At 41.3% G+C, this 22,904-nt stretch overlaps 1 protein-coding gene across 1 annotated transcript in view; it reads left to right on the top strand.

Moving 5' to 3' along the window:
- Window positions 1-22,904, top strand: part of CDC73 (cell division cycle 73) — a 163,262-nt gene that overhangs the window by 57,088 nt on the left and 83,270 nt on the right. The window contains exon 10 of the mRNA XM_075936731.2: window positions 130-194. Coding sequence (XP_075792846.1) covers window positions 130-194 — 65 coding nt within the window. The remainder of the gene's footprint in view (window positions 1-129; window positions 195-22,904) is intronic.

Raw genomic sequence — 22,904 nt, 5'->3', positions numbered from 1 at the left:
CCAGAGGAAAGGCATTTTTTTCTCTCGAAAGTGACAAGAAAGAAATTTCTCCTATGCTGCTAGTTTAAACATAGGCATTATTCTGATGCTTGCATGTTATGACTTACAAAAGACTCTCTTACTTTATAGAGACGGAAGGCTTCAAAATTGACACTATGGGTACCTACCACGGAATGACTTTGAAGTCTGTAACGGTAAGTTAAAAGTATTTTGAAATGTAGTGTGCCTCAGTGACAGCATATATGAATGTTTCAGCTTTACTTTGCATCTTCTCTCATCAAAAAAAAATTATCAGCATTTATAAGAAGTCAACATTTAATTTATAAGCAGGGGAACGCAGTGGTTCTGTATAAACTGAAGAACTTTTTTTTTGTTTAAATATATTTGGAACCCTGAATAGAGGCCAACTGTTTGCCTACATTACAGAGGAGATGCCAGAATGGTTATACTGGCAGACCCTCCTAGTGGATATGCAGATGATATCATCATTAATTCTTTTGCCGGGATAGTATATAGTGGTTCCTCAGATGAAATAAGCTATACCAGCAAAAGGTATTTTTTGTCAGTCTAACTGTGCCTGCTGATCCCTGCAACTACAGTCACTCCAATTAACATAGCTATGCCAGTAAAACTTTGAATTATAAACTTGGACTATTGCATCATGTCTTACTTTCTATTGGAATTTAATTTAGTGGTGGTATAGTTTACTGACCTCTGCAATACTTTTCTAAGCTTTTTCCTCTATCTAATCTGGTGCGATGGATCATTTGTACCAGAAGACTTGATATCTTTTTTTAATGTGCCTTGCTATACATAAAGATGAAAAAGCTGAGATACCCAAATTTGACTTTTAGGTCATGTTGGTCTTAAGTTGCGTACTAATATGGAAATCACTTAAACATTCTCAAACAAATGCTGTTTTGATCTGCTTATAAGTAGGACAGATACTACAAAACTAACAGGCATCATTAATACTCTTTTGCCATCTGTATACCTATATAAATGTAATGAATAGAAAGCACTATACTTTCTTTTAAATCTATATACCTATTTCTAGTGTGCAGTCCTAATTTGAATATAAAATGCCTAGAACGTAAATGTTTCAGTACCAGTTGGTTCCTATTTAAACTTTTCCTTTGACTGATAATACTGCTGCATCATTACCCTTCTCCAAGCTGAAAACACTGGCATTTAGTTCATTTGTTAATATTTAATTTTAGGAAATGAACCATCTTGGTGTCAAATCTGCATTTTAGTTGAATTCAAAATTAAGTGGGGAGGAAAGGAACGTAGCTGCTTGAATCAAAGGGATTATGTTACAGTGGTGCTTGTTAGTGTGGTTATGGTAAAGGATCTAGCAGCATTATGTTACTAAATGCAGATTTTTTCAGGGTATAATGTCAATTTCAAATTGTCATGTTATGACTTGGCAAACAGGTTACCGGTACATTATCCTGTGGGGAAAAAAATATAAAAGTTTCTATTCTATTATTCAGAGCTTCAGATAAACTAGACTTAATTAAAATGAGAAAAAGTACAGTTAGTCTGGAAAGTGATTCTAGAAATAGAAAAGCTTTTTTGTTAATTACCTCACTAATACATCAGCATGGGAGCTACAAATTTTAATTTACTTTGAACTGAAATAGGCAATCTCCATTAATTTATTTATCTCCTAGAACTGGAAGGGACCTTAAAAGGTCATTGAGTCCAGTCCCCTGCTTTCACAGCAGGACCAAGTACTATCCTTGACAAATATTTGCCCCAAATCCTTAAATGGCCTCCGCAAGGATTGAACTCACAAAACTGGGTTTAGCAGGCCAATGCTCAAACCACTGAGCTATCCCTTCCTCCTGGATTCATTTATGGTTTTGGTGTGTGTCCCCCAACAAGCTTTTTCATTGAGGAAACAAAGTTTCAGACTAGTTCTTTCATTATGATCACCTTTTGGAATAATAATAATCTTCTTAAAATATTATGCAACTGTACATAATATTTTTATAATGCTATGTGAAGCAGTAAAATCTCTTTTGCCATTTAAAAAATTTCTCCATTGATGACTCAAGGCCTGTGCTACTTTTAGAATCTTATTTTGCACCCAGTGTGTCAGACTTTTCATTAGTAAATTAAGTTTTAAAAGCTTAATCTGACAGTTGTGGAATGCTGGCTTTGTATTAGAGAGACGAAGAAAAGAAGTATATAATTTACATGGAGCAAAAATATTGCTAGGGCTGTCAACCAAATAAAAATTAATAACACTATCAATAATAGAATGCCATTTTACATATTTTTGGATGTCGTCGTCTTTTTCAAATACAGTAAAACCTGTGTTATCCAGCATGCCTGGGGATTAGGGCATGCCGGTATCCTAAAAATTCTGGTTATCAGGGGAGGAGGAGCCATGCGGGGCCTACGGGGAGGGGAAGGGGCACGGGAGCCTTGCAGGGGCCAGGAAGTGGCCTGCTGTGGGGGCCGAGATGCTTGCTTCTGGTTGCCATTCGCCTCTCCCCCAGGTACGTGCTGCACGCTCATCTGTGGAGCGGCCTGGCACTTAAAGGGCTAGTTTCCTCTTCTCCCTCCCCCATTTTCCTGGCGTCAGAAATTTGCCGGTTTCTATAGTTTTCCGGATGCTTAAGTTCCGGATAGTGCAGGTTTTACTGTATATTGATTTCAGTTATAACACAGAATATCAAGTGTACTGCACTCACTTTGTTTTTATTACAAATATTTGCACTGTAAAAAAGTACAAATTCCTCCTTTTCAGTGATTCTCTTTTTTTGTTTCGTAAAACATTTTGTGATACCTAGCCAGGATGAATTGATTTTCATCACCAAGAAAAAAAATTATTGCTTTAAATGAAGTTTCTCACTGATACTCTTTACACAGTGGTTCAAATCTGATCGCTAAAACATATTAGTTTACAATTTAATTCAGCATTTTACAACATCTATGTGGGTATCCTTTGTGCAATTGTTTGATAACTTTATTTTTATTAATTTAGGAAATAGTATGTAGTACTTGTTCTTGGAGTGCTTGTTCATGTCTGTTCCAATTAGTTGTGTGTGAATGCATGGTAGCCAGAAGATTTTTCCCTTAGCAATGCCAGTAGGGTCAATATGAGCACCTAATGCAGAACCCTGCCAACCCACCCCCTTCTCAGTTCATTCTTACTGCTAGTGATGGTAGGCTTGAACTTCTTGCTCTTGCAAGCACACCAACTGCTCCTAGTTGTTTCTAGCGTATAGATAGAGCTCTGCAGATCAGTCGATATCTGCTTTATATGCATGGGTATACACATCCGCGGATGTTGATGCCGATGTCCGTGGTAGAGATATAAACAGGTATCTGGTTAATCCCAGTTAGTTGTGATGCTTACTGCTAACTGGTGCCCGGTTTAGCTGGAGCAGCTCCCGTGGTGTGTCTCTGGCAAGGGGCTGCTCCAGCCCAGCTGGGAGTTTAACCAATTAGCATACAAGTTAACTAATTAACATTTTAAATGCTATTTTATATCCCTAATCTATGGCTCATTTTTGCAGACACAGATGCAGATACAAATTTAGTATCCGTGCAGGGCTGTATAAATAGTTTCCCCATTGTAGGCCCTGATTTATGGTAATGTTTAGTTTTATATTGCTAGTTGTGGTATAGTTAACCCCCTCAACCCTCCTCCCTCTTCTTGCCCCCCCCCCCCCCCGCCTCCTCGCACTGACTCATGGGGTTGTGGCATGCTGCATTTTCTGGCATTCAGAAGTTACACAGTTTGCACAAAGCACACGTTGAAGATTGTGAAGAGTGATCCTCACTCCTGCCCAGGGGACCTGCAGGAGGGTCATCAGCATAATTATTGCCACATTTACCAGGAGTTCCGCCCTAGAAGTCTAAAAGACAGAGAATAGTGGCTAAAGGTCCTCCTAACGGAGACATCTCTATGCCCACAGTTGGACTTGAGACCGGCAGACCTAGCACCAAGCATTTCTTGGTTAGTGCTGAAGGAGGACTACTTTTGGCACTGACATGGTCCACTAGGGGACTGTCAGAGAGGCACCGCTCTTGTTCGCCAATGCCTCAGAAGAAGCAGATGGAGGGAGAGACCTCGGTGAGTCAAGGGAAGTGTGACTCCTAAGAGGGCCAACCTGCAAAATCCACCCACAAGTGTGTGTCGATTCTGAAGAGCAACTGAGTCCGCAGCCCTTAAGTTCTCTGATCCTGTTGGACCAGTACCTGTCACTTCCTTTGACACCGGAAGCCTTTGCGGTGGCTAAAGAATTGATGCATCTCACGGTACCATTCTCCCTATCCTCTCCCCAGAGAAGAGAAATCCCAGGTGCTGTCCACACACCCACAGGTAGAATCAAGAGGAAAGTTGGTTATGATGTGTAGCACTTCCTCCTTCCCAAGTTCGGTGCCATATTTACGTCCAAAAAAGGAGAGGAGCCGTTCTCCAAACTCCCATCATTTGGTGCCTAGAAGATCTGCACCTCCCTGGTCTTCAGTGTTGGTGACCTCGTGATATGAATCCGATTCCTACTGATCTAGAAGGAGATTGAGATTGAGATGACTGTCAACAGCCCAGATACTGTGGCCTCTTAGTGGCAGAATGCACCCCAGTGGTCCTTTCTGGCCTCTTGGGTATTCCATCAAGCCCATGGCAGGTTCCAGGGACATCACTTGGTCCCATCCTCAGTTGTGTTGGCCATGTTTGTCCCTCTTTCTGCAGCCCTGCACTCTTTGGCGCATGCTGACACCTTCAAAGATGGCTCCGGCACCAGCCTTGCTCACCACTCTGGCACTGATTGTGGTCTCATAGCCAAGGACCTATTTGGCACTACCACCACCAGTGGCTCTCATGGGGATAGTCCAGATGGAGGCAGCACTATCTTCAGCATTGCTTGACTCCTTCTTTGCATGGACTAGGGCCAGCGCTGATGGGATACCATTTGTCAGGGTCATCACTGATTCTTGCTCCCGCAGATTCAGTGCCAGTGGATGCTCTGTCAGTTTTGAGATCCTTGATACCAATGGGAGCAGATGGCTGGGAGCATATCCTGGTCCTAGTGCCCTCCCCTTCATCTTCTCCAGATGTGCTTTTATCAGGCATTGCAGTGGCAGCTGTGCTTGAGGATATTCGGATCCTTCAGCAGTTGCTCTGCCGGGCTGCCCAGGGCCTGGGCATCAAAGCAGAAGAGGTGACTAAAAAGACAGACCCAGTGGTGGACATCTTAACCCTTTCTGGACCCTCCAGAGTTGCTTTGTCACTTATTAAAACTATATAAGTGATAAAACCATGTGGCAGACCCCAGATTCCAACCCACCTACCACCAAGTGCAATACCTCTATTCGCACCCCCCTTGACTCCCTCTTTGGGTAGTGCTGACACTGTATCCAGAGGAACGGCTAGAGAGGTGGTCATAAGGAGAGCTGCTGACTCCAGATCTCAGGTCTGCTGTACAAAGTATAGCAGACCATACAGCACCTCTCCTTTGAGAGTGCCACTTTCTTTTTGGAGAAGACAAATAAGAGGCTGCATATTCTCCAGAGCCACCCCTTCATATCGTGGTGACCTAGCATGGGCGTTTTAGGCCACCACTTTCTCAGTGGTTCTTCCTGCAGAACCAACAAGACAGCTCTCAGAGGAGGAACAGGAGCAGCAGAAAAATGCCTTGCCAATCATATGGTCAGGGTTATGTCCAGTCCAAGTCTTCATTGGGCCTAAAACTAGCCTTTTTGAATGCACTGTCAAGGACAGCATATTAGATCCCCAACTGGATCCAACCTGCCTTACTTTTTTTCTTCCTGACTATCCTCTTCAAACTACACATGGTACCATATCACGATGGACCAATGGGTACATGGTACAGTAGAGTTGGGGATACTCCATCCAGTTCTCTTCTCTTCCTCCCTTCCCTATTCTCCTTCAGGGACCCCTTTCATGAGAAACTCCTTATCCGAAAGGTACAATTGCGGGGGAAGATCCATTCTAGACCTATGGGATCTCAGTAAGTTTTTAAAGAAACTCAGGTTCTGCGTGGTTTCACAGGCCTCTCTAGATCCAACTGAGGTCTGGTATGCAGCCCTCAACTTAAAGGATGTATTCTTCCTGTTGGGAGTAAGCAATTTGAGATACAGAAGTACCTCAGGTTTGTGCTATCTCCTATCAATTTACTTCCATTTGGTCCGGCAGTGGCCAAGTGCATGGCAATCAATGCAGCATTCCTATGCAAGCACTGAATACAAGTGTTCTAATACTGTAAAGGGCTCTTCCCATCTTATGAGCTCCCCATGGTGGCTGAGGGGAGTCTCGTAGTCTCTACTCAACTGTCTGCAGAGAGGAAGTGTCTGGTATATTGCCTGGGACCATGCCTCTTCTTTTACCCCCTATTGTGGTTGCTGGCATTCGGGGGGGACCCAGGCCAGCCCTCTCCTCTGAGTCCTGGCCCAGGGACTCTATAAGTAGTTTCTGCATCTCAAAGTGATTGGTTGCTGTCACATCTCTCGCCCACTTCCCCAGGAAGCTGCTCCATCCAGCCCTTTCTTTAGGGCCTTGTAATCAAGTTCTCCATGTCCGGGTTCTGCAAGGGTTGCCATTGGCTTCTTGGCTAGTCTTTAGCTGCAGGACCCGGTTCTGACCAGGTATAAAGTCCAACTCCCACTTGGAGCTGTCTAGCGTGCTGATGTTCTCCCAGTCAGCCCTGCGGTCTGCCTGGGTTGAGCTCCAGGAAGGAACTTCCAAGCCCTGGTCTAGCAGCTTCTTTTATATCAGCTTGCTGCAACCTGATTGGCGGCAGCAGCAGAATCTGCCACTCTGTTCTGTTTGGAGGATCTCTCTTCTGCTCCTGTTGCTGGGCAGGGTGCGGCAGGGCCTCCAGCAGGGATGTCGGGGCCTTGTCTGCCCCATCATGGATACCTTGAGGACTAGTTGATCAGGGTTGCTCCAGGTCACAGATGGAGGCTCATCTTTTGTTCATCAGACACCTGTCCAGCAACCTGGGCCTCCTAATAAACGAGGAAAAATCCACTGTCTCTGATTTAGAGGTTTTTATAGGAACAGTTCCGGATTCGCCTCTGCCCAGGGCAGTCCTGCCAGATTCAAGGTTTAAGGCAATGGCAGTTGAGATACTCAGGTGTTTTCCCATCACCACAGTAAGAAACTGCCCTAGGCTTCTAGGGCACATGGCTGCTTGCATCTATGTAGTGCAGCATGCCAGACTAGGGTTGTGACCACTCCAATCATGGTTAGCATTAGTATATCAACCAGTCCAAGACAAATGACAAGATGATGCCTCTTCCCAGCTTGGTGCTAGGTTCTTTCCTTTTGTGGCTCACCCCTCAGGAGGAATGTGCAGGGGTCCCCATTACCAGCTTGTAGCTGCCCCTATTGCTAGTAACAGATGCTTCAGATCTGGGTGCCCACTTTGCTTGTAGTTCTTTCCTATAGCAGGGAAGTTGGAATTTTTATTGAATAAACCATGAAGTTCATTATTTCTGTTGCTGAATTTTTTTACAGTAACTGAACTTCCTCAGGAGTAATTTTTATCTCTTACCTGCCACATCTTCCCATTTTCCTCATGGTTAAGAATGATGAACCAGTAGAGGTATTAACATAATGCTGTCAAACTACTCAGTAGTTTGTACTACAAACAGGAATAGCACCTTCATTGTGTTTTAGAAACATCAGACCTTTCATCCTACCTACAAGTTTCAGTGCAAACCATAGTATTAGTATTATTTTCTCCTTTGTAAAATGGGAATGCTTACTGTCCAGGTAATTAGGGTAGGGACAGTTGAAACTTGAATATGGAAGATGATCATATTGTTAGTTCCATTCATATATCACGTGTTCATTGTTGGATGATGCTTGGTATTTGCTCGCCCACTAAATGCTGAGAGATTTCCCACATTTTTAACCTTGTACTATTAAGAGTTTAGATGGATGCAAAATACTACATCTTGCTTTTTTTATTCTGATCTTGTTAAGGAAAGGATACTCAGCTGAAAGCCAAGCTAGTGCCATCTAGTAGAAATCTAAACAGTAGCTTGATATTTACCTTGCGTTAGACATTAATGAAACTGAATTCTGGACTAATAGTATTGCTATAACTAGAAAACATGACACCTTAAGGTGTCACCACAACTTGATGTGATTGGAAAGGTCAGCACAAATGCAGGCTTTATTAGGTAAGCACACGGCCATGCAGCTTAGAGGGAGCCCTTACTACAACCATTGTTAATACTTACTTACCTTACCAAAGGTCTACTCACAGGTTGGAACCCCCTGCCAGAATGGACGAATTTGTCTGTGTCATTGATGTGAGAATTTTTGATCACTTGAAATGGTTGTACAAAAGTCCTGTTAGCCCAAACTGACTAAAACCTAGCTAGCTATTTTGCTAATAGCAAACTAAAATGTAAACTTCTGTCAAAATACATATTCTCTCTCTCTCTCTCACTTTTTACAGATTAGAATTTCTTAAATATGGATTATATGTATTTGGCTGTGTGTGTGTGTGTGTGTGTGTATGTATATGTATATGTGTGTGTGTATATATATATATATATATATATATATATATATATATATATATATATATATATTAAGAAAGCCTTTTTAAAGCTTATACATTATCTCTTTTTCAAAAATGATTTTTCCAATTCTGATAGGCTAGTATTCAACTTTCCAGATTAAAATATTTGAGGTAATATTTGGCAGAAAGCAATAATTTGAAGTCCAGTTTGACAGTTCTTGACAAACAGTTAAGAGTAAAGTTACCCAGACAGAGATTTTGGTCCACATTTCATGCTTACAGAAAAAATATCACTTTAGGATCAACTCGTGATAGTATGTAATCCACATGTATGACAGATATTCTGGAAGAATCTGAATATTGGCTGAATTCCACTGCATTCAGAAGCATTTTTAGATCAAGAACTGAGACCTTAACTAAGTTAAGATTTAATCAAAAGATTTTGTTGCCCCTTCAGAATATCCCCAATTTATTAATATAGTGGAATCTCAATGATATAAAATCCAGATACCACATGTGACTTGAAGAGTCAATAATTAGAACATCACAGTGTCTCCCCTACAGATTATTGTGAGGTCAAATAAAGAAGGTTGAGAGAGGAGCTACTGGATTCCTTAAGGCTGGCAAGTTGAGGGGTCATTGAGGTTAGGGCAAAGGAGGGCAATAGGCAGTCTGAGAGCTGGACATGGTTAACCTTTGGCGGGCTGCTGAATGCCTTATTTACCTGTGCATCCTCAGGTACTGCTGCTCACATCTCCCATTGGCGCTGCAGATCACTGTTCCCACTCAAGGGGAGATGCAGGAAATGGTGTACAAGCCTGCATTGCTTCCAACAGTTTCCACTGGCCGGGAACAGTGGTTCATTGTCAAGAGGCGTTGCGAGGGGCTGCATCCATGGGTGTGCAGATAAATAAAGCATTGAGCAGCCCACCAGAGGTTAACCCTGGTGAACTGTGGGTGTCCCAGAGGACACTTATTGTCCACCCCAGGTTAGGGGAAGAAGTGCAAAATATTATATTTAAGATGGAAATCTGGGATAATTGAGGTTCCACTAATGAGAGTAAATTATTAGGTCCTGGTCGATTAATTAAAAAGCATTCAGAGGAAATAAAGAGAAAATAGTGTATCGTGGTATCAAAACTAAGGCTAAACATATGCCTGAATTGAAATTTTGCCCTTAGTGGGATTTAGAACTACAGTGATGTAGTAATGAAAATGTGTAATTTAATTTTCATTGTGTGTGTGACTTTAAAAATCCACAAATGTAAATTAAAACTGCTGCTTCCAGCCACCGCCTCCCAGAAAAGGCCACCCAGCGTGATGCAAGCACTCATGCCTATCAAAAAGGCAAGCTATTGACTCCCCAGCAGTGCAAAAGCAATTAGACGTGACTATGCTGCTAGCCTCTCTTAATAGAAAAAAACCAATTATACCGAATTTGTAAAAGTATAATCAAAACTAAACAAATCCGACCTCATCACATTTTTATAAACTTGTTAGCTTTGACCTAGAGGTTCATAAAAACTCCTGCATAGGAGTGAATGGAATGTAGGCAAATTAACCCATTTGCTGCTTGTAGCTACTTAAAACTATGTGAGAGAAGCATTTGGTGGAATTTTGTTTGGTATAATACAGGTTGGCCCTCTCTGGTCCAGCACCCTTGGGACCTGTCCAGTACCAAATGAGGGAATTTGCTGGATGTGGGGAGGTCTCCTGCCACCAGCCTCCCAGCTCACCAACCTGCCCCACAGCCAGCTCTGTTTCTGGCCCAGCTACTCCCCTTGCCTCTGGCCCAGCTGGGCAACCGGTTCAGGATCCCCTACTCCCTCTAAACCCCGCTCTACTTCCTGCTCCAGCTGTGGCTGTCACTCCCAGCCAGGGTTGCTACATTTCAAATACACTTGTGGCCTCTTGAATCTTCATCAGATTTTTTTTTAAACTTCACATTTAACTCCAAGAAAAGGGTAGCCCCTTACAAAATTATTTGCATGTAGGTTACACAAGTATTCTACATCATGAAGTGGGTTGTGAAGATGGAAGGGAGAGAGCAGATGAATGTGCCTTTAAATAGATGTTTTCCTGTATTCTCGCTAAAATTAAACATAGTTCTTACTGGTCATTATTCTCTGTACCAGTATAACTTCAGTTCAGTCTCTGTGTGGTGAACTGTGTTCTGTAAATTACCTACTGTGAACATAATGGTAACTTGTTTTGCAAATGGAGCTTTTTTTTGTCCTGGTTTAGTCAAATTTAATCATAAAAGCTGGAAAAACCAGTCATTTATATGGCAGAATGGTATTTAAAAGTGCATGATCATGTAGATCTGGCCTGTAACATAGGTTTTGGTTATCTTTTTAAAAATGGAAACATAAACTAATGAAAATTCTTTTTCTTTGTTTACAATACTTTATTATACAATTTTGTGTGCCAAGTGACAATTCCGAAGAGGAGACTAGAGAAAGTTCTGTTGGTGCTACTTCTGACTTAGATTAAAGCCGGTGTTCTCAAACATGGAGAGCTGTGGGGCGTCAGCTTGCACCCCCAATCTTCTTTTCCTGCAGCATTTATAATGGTATTAAATATATAAAACAATATTTTTAATTAATAAGGAGGGTTACACTCAGAGGTTTTCTGTGAGGGGCCACCAATACAAATGTTTGAGATTAAAGGAATGCCTAGAAATCTGAATTTAGATAAATTTCATATTATAAAATGCCTAGCAGAAAAATGTACTGAAGAGCATAGAGCAGTGGTCTCCAACCCTTTTACACCCAAGATCACTTTTTAAATGACAGACCAAGCCAAGATCTACCGCCCCGCCCTCTTTCTTCTCCTCCTCCTCCCTCACTTGCTATCCCTAATCCTTATACTGCTACTTTAAAAAAAATTCCCACCATTCCTTGCAGCTACTCACCTGTGCTGTTGCTCGGTGAGTAGCTGCTTCTCAAATGAGGAAATCTAATGTAAATGTACTACCCAGGCGCGCAGTTCAGAGAGGGCTCAAAAGCTACTCTTAGAGCCTCCGAGATCTACTGGTTGGTGACCACGGGCATAGAGGCTAAACAGACAAATCAGGCAAAAGATAGGAGGGCAAATAGAGCCTTGCTTAAAGTTGTATGACAGAGCATTGGGTAGAGCTGGAAGTTGTACGTTTGCTAACTACCAGATAATGCCTTGTTTCAAATGTAAACCTAAGCTACTTGCCTTTATATATCCCAAGAGAAAACTGACCAGTAAACTATAGCAGACTTATTTTTATGTTACTTTTAATCTATCAGTTCACAAAGTAATAAACTTTTGTTTCTATAAATGAAAACAGTCTCTGCCCACAAAATATTTGAGAGTGTAAATAGAAGTATCTACGGGCCTCCCTATTCTCAAGTTTTATCACAATCCTGTAAAAGCGCCCCATGTGAATGGGATCTTACTCTTCAGAGCAAATAGCCATGGGATTGGGCAGATTTATCGAGCTCCTATTGTTTCTCTACAGCCTACTTTTCAAATGTTTTCCACTACAGACATAATGTTCTAGGTAACCAGGATAATTTTTTGAAAGTTAGATGTAACTACAGTCAGTAAATTCCCACCCTGTCATAATCTCTTGCAGTTTTTCATTGTTCTTGTAATTATTTTAATTTACTCAAGGCTAGGTAATCTTAAATATTGTTAGTTCTGTAGATGTCAGATCACATGAACAAATTTTCTTTTAGCTAGAATGCACTCACACAGGCCTCTCTATTAATCGACTAGAATATTTGTAGCATCTTTCTCATCCCTAACAGTCCTCACTGTGAAATTTTGCTAAGTCAAAGGTGCATGTCCCCATTGTGTGCAAGAATTTAATGTAGCTCAGAGTAGCACATCCCTAGTATGATGGCTACTGTCAAAGAGCAATGCACTGTGGGTAGGTATTCCACAGTGCCTTTGCCCCTCTGCGTTCTGGGTTATGCTCCCAGGGCACACTGGGACCAAAACTGCAATGGCCAGGGATGTTAAATTGCGTTTAACTAATAGACAAGTTGATGGAATATATTTAAAAAGCAAAAATGGAGTGGGGGAGGGGGAGAGACAAGGCATGAGCTAGGAATCAGCTGTCTTAGCTTGTGCCTGGTTCCCCCCCACTGTGCTTCTGCTTTTTAAATGTATTAAGAGCCTGTCGACTCTTAATATGTTTAAAAAGCAGAGGCACAGCATCCAGGACTGGGCACAAGCTGATTCCCAGCTTGCTACCTGCCCACTGTGGAGACGGTTTGGGAGGAACCAGTTTTTAAGCTGGCTCCCCCAGCTCCGGCTCCTGCAACCCCTTCTCCCCCCTTGCTGCTTCTGATAGACAGAGCAAGGGGCAGAGGAAGTGATTAGTTGAGTCACTCCTTGACTATCCAATAAGCAAATGTTTATCAGATAGCTGACTAGTTGCTTACATCCCTAGCAGTGGCTAGTTCTGGATACATGTTGTCAGCGGCCCATAATGAACTTATTTCCTTTCTCCCCCCGCAACAGTAAACAGTCCTTTTGTGGCCTTTTTTCTCTTGCTAGTTGTCTATGCAAATCCCATGGCAGCATGAACATGGATTCCTTCATGGATCTTGTTAATCATGAAACCTTTATGATGCTGGTGTTAACCTTGGTGCATTTAATGCTGCAGTATGTCCAGAGTATATCCAAGGTTTGCAAGCAGGAATCTCAGGGGGCCATGAACATGATGTTCCGCGAAGCACTGGAGTTGAGCAAATTGCAAATGCTGCCAACATTCAATCCTTTGGACACAGTGGAATACTGATTCTGGTGCCGTGAGACAAGCACCAATTGGTGGGACTGCATAGTGATGCATCTACGGAACGGGGAGGAGGGAGTGCTGAGCCTTGCAGGCTGGAGTCAGGCAAGCCAGGGACGGCTCAGATCCATGGGCTCTGCCTCATGTGGGGAGGAAGTGGCCTGAAAGAGTTATCTATGGCTATGGAAAAGGGGATGTGGTCTTTCACCATCCCTGTAAACCTCATTTCACAAGGCAGAAGGGATGTGCCAAAAGAGCAGGCTTTTCCGAAATTTTGGCGCCATGTAGATGCACCAAATTTTGGAAAAGCCTCTTCTGACAGAAAAGCAGAAAAAGATACAGTTCACAATTTGTGTATCTTTTTCGGATTTTTCTTGGTAGTGTAGTCCTACTCTGAGAGCTTTATGGAGATGTACAGGGAGAATTCCTGCTCTCTCTCCAAACACATTAACAAGCTTTTCTGGGGACACCCACTGCATAGACACAGTGATCACAACAGATCACGCCTGATTGCCTTAATTCACTTTTAGCAACATAAAAAATATGCACTCACCAGAAGTCTTCTTCTCAGGATCAGTTCTGGACAATACTCCTTGTCCAGAAACATCCGTCTTCCGGAATTATTTTAGTTAGCCAGATGTCCACTTTCCATGCATCTGGCCAAGTTTTCCATGGTCCCATAAAGTTTGTTTACAGCCTTAGCTCTCAGTGTTCTGTACTATTATTTAGCTCTAATTTAACCCCCTAAATGTCCTCTAACCGCCCGGTAAGCAGTGGAAGTGTTGTTGATGCTGCTAGCCAATACTGACCTCCTGTGAAATGTCCTAGGATGAGTAGATTGTCTCCAGTTACAAAAAGTTCTTGTTTCTCGATTGCGCCACTCACCTGCTGACCATTCTCCTCCTTCTCCATCCTGTGCTCCATGCTGCTGCCTGAATGTCTTGTGTGGAATCCACAGACTGGCTCAGGGCTCCCTGCAGGGAGCTGACTGACTGGGTGGGGCTGATAATCACTTGTGAAGTTGTGCAGCTTAAAGGAAACACTTCTCACATTCTCTTCCAGATGAACAAATCAAGCATTTCTCTCACTCATTAAACAGAGGTTGTTAGTATAGGGATGTCTGAACACTTTCTCAGATATGGCTATATGAATATTCAAGAGAATATATGCAAGATTATGTTGAGACCTCAATGATTTATTACTGTTTTTTTATACTCTCTGACACTTAACAATTACCATCACATACTTTCAGGAAAGAATTGAATACTGAAGTCACCTCTACTGTATGAACTTCTTGGCTGTGGGAAAAGCTTGCCAGCTGTCTACACTGGCCGCTTGAATTTCTGCAAGAACACTGACTTCGTACTGTCTGAAATCAGTGCTTCTTTCAGAAATACTATGCTGCTCCAGATTGCGCAAAGCTTTTGTGCAAAAGGGCCAGTGTAGACAGCTCAGATTTGTTTTGTGCAAAAAAGCCCTGGTAGCGAAAATGGTGATCGGGGCTTTTTTGCGGAAAAATGCGTCTAGATTGGCACGGACACTTTTCCGCAAAAAGTGCTTTTGCGGAAAAACGCCCGTGCCAATCTAGACGCTCTTTTCTGCAAATGCTTTTAATGGAAAACTTTTCCGTTAAAAGCATTTGTGGAAAATCATACCAGTCTAGACGTAGCCCTTATGTTTAAGCTACAGGTCCAACTACATTAGCAGACAGCAGGAGAAGGCTGTTATTTCTCCCTCCCCCTCTTCCCTACGGTTTCAGATATGATCACAAGGAGCCTGGCCTACCTCTTGCTTTTTTCAATTCCCCCTGGGGCATGGGGCCATGCTTCTCCATGTGTTGTTCCTAGGGAGTAGGATGGGATTTGAAGGCCATATACTAGATCTGAAGTATGTGGATCTGATCTAGACCTTTCCTGTCTCTCTCTCCACCATATCCCCATTATAGTTGCTTCAGTAGTTCCCAGGCATTCTCGGTGAGCTGAGTGTGCTGCTGCTTTGGCATTGTTGATTTTAGAATGTTCGTGGTTGATTCTGTTGTAGGCTGCCAGAACTTCCTCAGGAACACAACTGAGAAGAATAAGATGGTAACTTTTAATAGTTTATACGTTGGGGAAACCTGACTAGAATTTTATGGAACTTAGAAACAGATATAGGTGGAATCTGTTGCTTGTAGGGAGCTGGCTTTCAAATCGGCTTCCCACGTGCACCAGATCCTGTGGAGTCACCTGTTCCTCTACCCCCACATTGCTGCCTTTGATAGAGACAGAAGCACAGAGGGTGAAGGTGGGTCAGGTGGGAGCTGGCTTTCTATGACGGGCAGGCAGGAGCTGATACATGTAGGGAGCCAGCTCCGTGGAGCTGCCTCCCCCCTCGCCCTCTTCGTGCTGTGGAGCACCTGCCTCTGATTGAAAGCCTGCTTCTCGCGTGTACCAGCTCCAACCTTACCTGTGAGAGCTATAAGATGGAGTTAATCAGAAATACTTAGGCAGCCTGTGTGTTCTGAATAGATGTCAAAGAAAGTAAGTCTGTGTGTGTGTCTGTGTCTGTCTGTCTGTCTGACTGTCTCTGGGGGAGCTAGGAATCTCTTAGGGGCGGAATCTTGCAAAGAAGAGGGAAGAAAATGTTTGTCCGTGGTGGGGTTTTTTTTGGCGGGGGAGGGGGGCAGGTTTGCAGTCTTAAGATAAATTAAAGCTCTTTGAAGATTACTAACATTTTCATACCCAGGATGTTTTAAATATGCAGAAGTTATAAGCACATACATTTTTAGGTATAACATTTTTGTGGTTTACCAGTAGAAAATAAATTGGGGGGCATCAGAGACAAGGGGTAGTTGGGGGAGATGGGGAGAGTAGCTGAGGTCAGAGTGGGGAAGTAGGCATGAAGTTTGAATGAAAGCCAGAGGAGAGGCACTCCACTCCAGTAGACTTTCTAATGTCCAGAAGACAACTGAATCACTTGCTGGACTATAAGACAGTTGTTTTGATAAACACTTCCATGTTTGCTTCCAGTGTATGATTATGGAAATATCTTGTCGAGCCCATTCTCTATTTAAAAAACACCCTCCTAGATCTGACAGCGGTTCGATGTTAATTGTAAAATATATTTGGCAAACAAACAAACTGCACCACAAATAATATATTAGTGGAAACTGACCACTATTAAAAATGTACACATAATGAATTGGAAACACAGCACATGCTGTAAGCACTGTCTGCATTGGTACTTCAGCTGCTATTGTAGCAGTTATTTATATTGGGGTAGTTTACCTTGATTTGGAAGTAAGGTAGGCTGCATATGTGCCAATCGCAGGGCACCAGTGTAAATGGTTTCTAGCTTAGGGGTTTGTACTGGCACAGCCATTTTGTTGGCTCAACACTGGAAAAGGTCTTTTTTTGCAAGTGTCTATTGTTGAGTGAGTTTTAGCTCTGAAACTTAAACTTAATAGTTATTTTTTAATGTGTTCAGTTAATAAACTAATTAAGGTTTACTTGAAAATTCTCAGTAGAGAATGTATTGTATTGTTTTTATATTTATTTATTCTTTAAGGGCAAATCTCAGTGCATTCAGAATGATGAAGCAAATATTTTGAATCCTTAAAAATACCCCCAAAATGTGCATATTGTTTATGAGGGTGTTTGTTCACATGCCTTTTGGCTTCTTTACACTTAAAATATAGTAGTGCTTCAATGAAGACTCTGCTTATGCTGATGGGATTGTTTCTCCCATTGAGATGGGTACTCTTAACTCCCTGAGAGGTGGGAGGTATGTTGACAAGAGAGACCCTCCAAACAACATGGCTCTTACTAGGAACTGGGTCTAGGGATGTTAAATATTGGTTAATTGAATAGTCAATTAACCTCATGAACTCTTATTAGTTACTTGACTATCTGTAGTCCCCAGGGGCAGGGCCAGCAGCCAGTGCACTCTGGCTCCACTCCTGAGGAGCTCCCTGCCACTCCATATAGATATAGAGGCAGCAGTGCAGGGTGCCAGTCCATGAGGGGAGCTAGTTTAAAACCAGCTTCCCTTGCAGACCGGCTGCCTGTTGCCCTGTGCTGCTGCCTCTGATAGAAGCAGCTGCCTGGGGGTGGCAGCAGCCCCTGTCCAACCGGGGGGAGCAGTCTGAGCTCCCGGACATGGTGCCAGTGGAAACTGAGCTGCACTGCCTGCCCACCTGGCTCCTAATACACTTGAAATGCAGGGCCACAGTGAGGGTAGGTTCTGGACCCGGTGCAAGCCATACTGAGCCGGGCTGCTGACCAGCCTGCTAAAAATGTACTGGGAAATGGGGAAAATGTGTGTAGTCTATAGCATTAACCTATAAGCTTTTGCGTATTGGTTAATCGACTAAACCAGGGCAACTCAACTTTGAAGGCCCCAGGGGCTACACTCATACCCACAGCACATGTTGAGGGCTATAACTTAAGTGTGGTTGCATACACATGCCAATATATATGCAAATAGCTTAATTCACACGATGGGCATGAATACAAAGATTAAGGCAAGACTACACAACACACAGGCCCCATTTAAGTCACTTCTGCTGATATTAATAAAATGAAATATTTACTCGATTTCCATATGACAGCACTTTTAATGAGCAATGACAGTCCACGAATTTAAGTACTAAAACACATTTCAACAGAAGACCATTATATTGACTACTTTTTTGTTTTGGCTCCCACCCACAGGCCGTGTGTTGAGCCACGTGTAAACCCAAACCACACCATGGGCCTCAAATAAATGGGCTGTGGGCCGCATGTTGAGTAGCCCTGGTCTACACTACTACATCCATAGCTGGATCCGCTTAACTTCATCTCTCAGGTTTTGGATTTTCAATACACCTGCATGACATAGTTACACTGACTTCAGTTACTTGTGTAAACCAAAGTTTTGATGTGAAGTTTGGCAAAATAGGAGGTAGGGAGGTGAAATCCCATTTACTTAGTTAACAGCTAAACATTATGTTTAACCATATAACTACTTAAATGAGGGGCTGGAGTGCACCCCAATGGCCCTGCCGGGCTGAAGGTTCCCCCTACCAGCAGTGGGTAGAGGCTGCTACAGCCCCTGCTGGTTAACCATTTCACATCCCTAATGAAGGGTGGTATAAAATTTTTTTTAGTGGAAAATGCTTCATGTTAGATTTCACATATTCCTTTCATTTCTAGACTTAGAAGTTCTGAGGTGCAGGTATAACTATATTATTTGGATATCTGAGACAAACTTTTTATGCAATAAAATCAGACTTTTTTTGAAAAACGGTTTGCAGATTTCTCTGAAAATATTATAATTACCAAGTGTGCACAGATTTTTTTTAGATGAACTGAAGGAAAAATGAGGAAGCAATATTTAGAAAATACTTTTCCTCATCTTTCCTTCTGTTCATCTAAAAAAATACATTTTGTTACAAACTTTTCCATTCTGCTCTTAGTGCAAAATTCAGACAATAAGTAACTGTATTCATTTGGCTATAGGAATAGAAAGTGAGGTATCGGTTTAAAGGAAAAAAATATGGTGGTAGTCCCATCTGGTATGTTGATAATGAACATGCCAATACTTATTCTATACTCAGATTTCAATCCTGCAATTTTTAATTGAGCTCTCATTTCCTTTGCTTGATTTTTGTTCTGATGCTAATGAAAGTTGGACATAACAGGTTTGTTTGCAACATCATTCTTCACAGTTGATTACACAGAAAATCACGTCTTATTGGATGTAGAAAGCATATCGTCTGTGAAAGCAAGACAAATGATTCACCAATTCTGAAAAACCTCAATGTTAAAAATGATAGAAACTTTTGTGCCATTTTAAACTTGAACAAATGACATCAGTCTTAACTTCAGTGTTTGTGAGCATCAATATTGGATTATGCTTTAATGGATTTGTGATCATACTGTGTAATTAATTTTCAACCTTTCATATGTTGGGGAGGCAGAGAAGAAAAGAGTTAACTTTTAAACTCCTAATATTTTAACAGATACATTTCTAAAACAAAGTAGCATTTTTAAATTCTTTTTTGTATTTTGGATGGTGAAATAGATTTTAAAAGCATATACAAAAGATACTATCTCATAACTAAAAATACTGAAAAGTCCTGGTTACGTTAATTCAGAATTATCAGAGAATATTTACTTTTAGATCTCTCATTTCAAGAGAAATTTAATTTTATATGTATCCATATATTTACAGAATAAGCTTTACAACTTTTTTTATTCAGCAGCAAGCGTCAGTTGTCCTCTAAGCTGTATATTTAACATTGACTTACAGTTTGGCATCTGAATTAAGTAATGCTAAGAATACATATGAACTATAACATTGTTACTTTAATGTATTGGAACATAAAAATGCTACTTTCTTCTACATGAAAGAAAACTAAGAACAGAAATGCTTTACATTATTCAAAATTGATAGTTAAAATAGTTTTTCTACAGGCTTAGATAATAGTTAAATTTTTAACTCTACAAAAATCAACGTCTAGGTGGACTTTAGAGGGATGCCTATAAGAAGACTGTCATTTGTAATAAGTGGAAGTACGAACATTTGACATAACTTTAGTAACTCTCAGATGGTTCTTTCCACAGTGTTTGTCTTTTGCTTTACTATGTTATACTTCCTGTGGAAAATAGTAGTTACGCATACAAATCAGGAGCTGAAAGGATTGTATATCTATCCCTAGGGATGTAAAATCCTGTTTAACCAGTTAAACAATGTTTATAATAATGTTTAACTAGTTAACTGATTAAATGGGGATAAAGACTGGGCTGGAGTGCCCCCCCCACTTTCTCCCTCTACAGCCGGGCTGGAGCAGGCCTCTTGCCATGGGTGGGAGCATTCCAGCCCAACCAGAGCAGCCTCTGTCCATGGCGGGCCAAACCCAGGTATGCTGCGGACAAGTGCTACTTTGGCTGGTCTGGAGCAACCCATACCCGCAGCAGACCCCACAGAGCTGGCGCAGTCCCCTGCCCATGGCGGGTAGGGAGCTGCTTCAGCCCGCACCAGTTAACCATTCACATCCCTACTATCCTCTTCCTCTGTCAAGTGATTTTTTTTTTTTTGCAAGTATACACAGAAGTATATGCTAGGGATATTGGCGTGTAATTGAATAGCCATGTAACCGCATCAAATTTTAGTAGTTACACTATTCGATAGTCCCCCGAGGCAGGGCCAGCAGATCCAGGGGAGCCCCCGCCACCCCATGCTGCCGCCTGTCTATTAAAAACCAGCTCCCTGTGCAGGCCAACTCCCAGCTGTCACCCACGCTGCTGCCTCTGTATACAAAGGCAGTAAGTGTGTGTGTGTGGGGGGGAGAGTGATGGGGGTGTAGTCAACAGGATTAACCAATAAGGCCAGGTTTATCAGTTAATCATGTTGTCTATATGTTGATATCCCTAGTATGCACAAGCTTCAGGGGATAGCCAAGTTAGTCTGTACAGGGTAAACTTAAAAACAACAAATGGTCTGGTAGCACTTTATAGACTAACAAACATGTAGATGGGTATCATGAGCTTTCACGGACACAGCCCACTCCTTCAGATGACTGGAGTTTTGGGCTGTGCACATGAAAGCTCTAGTATACACAGAAATTCTATTTTCTATTTAGACATTCCTTTGTCAAACATTTGTATTACTTTGTTGATCAGTGATTCCAAGAGTATAACCCTTTGAGAGGAAAATCTATTAATGACTTTAACTGTATTGACTGCAACTTTACACCAACAAAACTTAACATTTAGTTAAGTTGGTTTAGTTGGAATCTTTGAGATTACATAAAGGCATAGCCACGAGTGTTTCCTATGCTGGAGTGACTTTCTTAAATTAAGTCATTCAAGAGTATATTTGGAGTACTCTGACGAAGAGTTAGTTCTTGAAAAGTGTGATGAAAATGGTTAATATATTGTGGTTTGAGAAGTTGGCTCACAAAGCAAAATACAGCATCATCATAGTTCAGTTAGTGTTGCTGTGAAACTGCCAGATTTAAATCTTAGGAGAGAGCTCTTGTAACTGTTGCCATGGTAATACCAGGAAGGCAACATGGTAGTGTTATCTATAGCCATGTTCAGCGGAATCCTTTTGTAATCATTTAACTGTGAAAGGAAGGTGCCATTCTGTAGCCAGGATAGTTCTCATTTATAACTGCACTAATCAAAAGAGAACAGTAATTAATAATTTCATGGTAAATGAAACTAATTACATTTTAGATAAGTCAGATCTATTTTTCATTTGTTTGTTTTGAGTATTTGTTGACAGCCATCTGTGGAAAACATTACCTCTGGAGTTAGTGACCTGATGATATGCTTTCATGTCACTTTCTGTAGAATTGCCTCTGATCTAGGTATAGCTGTTAAAAAGCATGCTTTGTAACTGAAATTTTGGCGCACAAATTGATTTATCCCCAACTTTGTAATTTTTCTTTCACAATGGACAGCTGTGTGTGGCTTTCAAGCTATAGATTCAACCATTGTTTTCTAGTTGAACATTTTTTTAAAAAAAATTCTTAACATTTAGAATCGTGTCCTATTTTTTTTTACCCTGAATATAGTATTGAGTTTGCTGCCTCATCCATAGTGCCTGATGATTTCATCTTTTAGCCTAACAATTAGATTGTCTTGTAACTTAGATACTCAGGTCGGCTATTTCTCTTCCTTACTCCTGTAACTTTGTGTCTTCTATAAAGAGTAAAAGTGGCATTCTTGCCTTCTTTGCCTCTTTTCTAAATCATTGCACAGCTGGCTTGATGCATATGTTAATAGTTTATCAGGGAAAAATAGACAGTGACGATCAATTGTCTAGGTAAGAAGCTGACCTGCCATAGCACAATAAATGCTACGTTGCTAAAGTATGGCTTACAGACCTGAGTTACTTTAGTCCTGCAAGGCATTAGCACATACCAGTTGAAATAGACTATTTTGGAGGATGTTGTATCTGAGTCACTATCCTTGTAAATTTTGCTTTGGGCTGTCTTCTACTAGTAACATCTAAGGTCCAATAGCATAGCTTCAATTACTGCAATTGTCTTGCATCCCTTGGCCTGTGGCTAAATAAGATGCAGTTTTAAAGTGACACAATATTTGTACGTGACATATGTTGCTTTTCTTAATTATGTATTTTGATGTTTTCTGAGTTTAGCAAATGTACTTTTGTTGTAATTATTAAAAAAAAAAAACTATAGCTGAGTTATGGATTCAGTTATACATCAGTATTTATCCTTAACATGAAATGTGAAGTGAATTGGTGTTTTTGTATTGCGTTATTACCTCCTTTACACTCAAGTTTTCACATAGCTTTTAATTACTTATAGCTGTAAATATTAATTTCATTATTAGTTTCTTCAACTATTTCATACTGGTTCATGTTTGAAGGTTGTGTGGGCTGGGGCACATCAGGAAAATAGGTCAGGAAGAAGAGACCTTTCAGAGTAAGGATTTTTTTAGCTGCACTTTTACATTATTTTAAAGATAAAAATCCTTAGAAATAGTAGGGATACTGAAATATAGTGCATAGTTTAGCATGACTATATTTTGACGTTCCACGAGGAGTAAGGGACATTTCAGAATAGTGGGTTATTTTGAAATCTGGCGCTGTGTAGACAAGTACCAAATGACAAAATA

This window comes from Pelodiscus sinensis, chromosome 9 (genome assembly GCF_052426305.1).
Source record: "Pelodiscus sinensis isolate ZL-2025 chromosome 9, ASM5242630v1, whole genome shotgun sequence".
Taxonomy (NCBI): Eukaryota; Metazoa; Chordata; order Testudines; family Trionychidae; genus Pelodiscus; species Pelodiscus sinensis.
The sequence above is the reverse complement of the archived record's forward strand: the minus strand, read 5'-3'. Positions and strand labels throughout refer to the sequence as shown.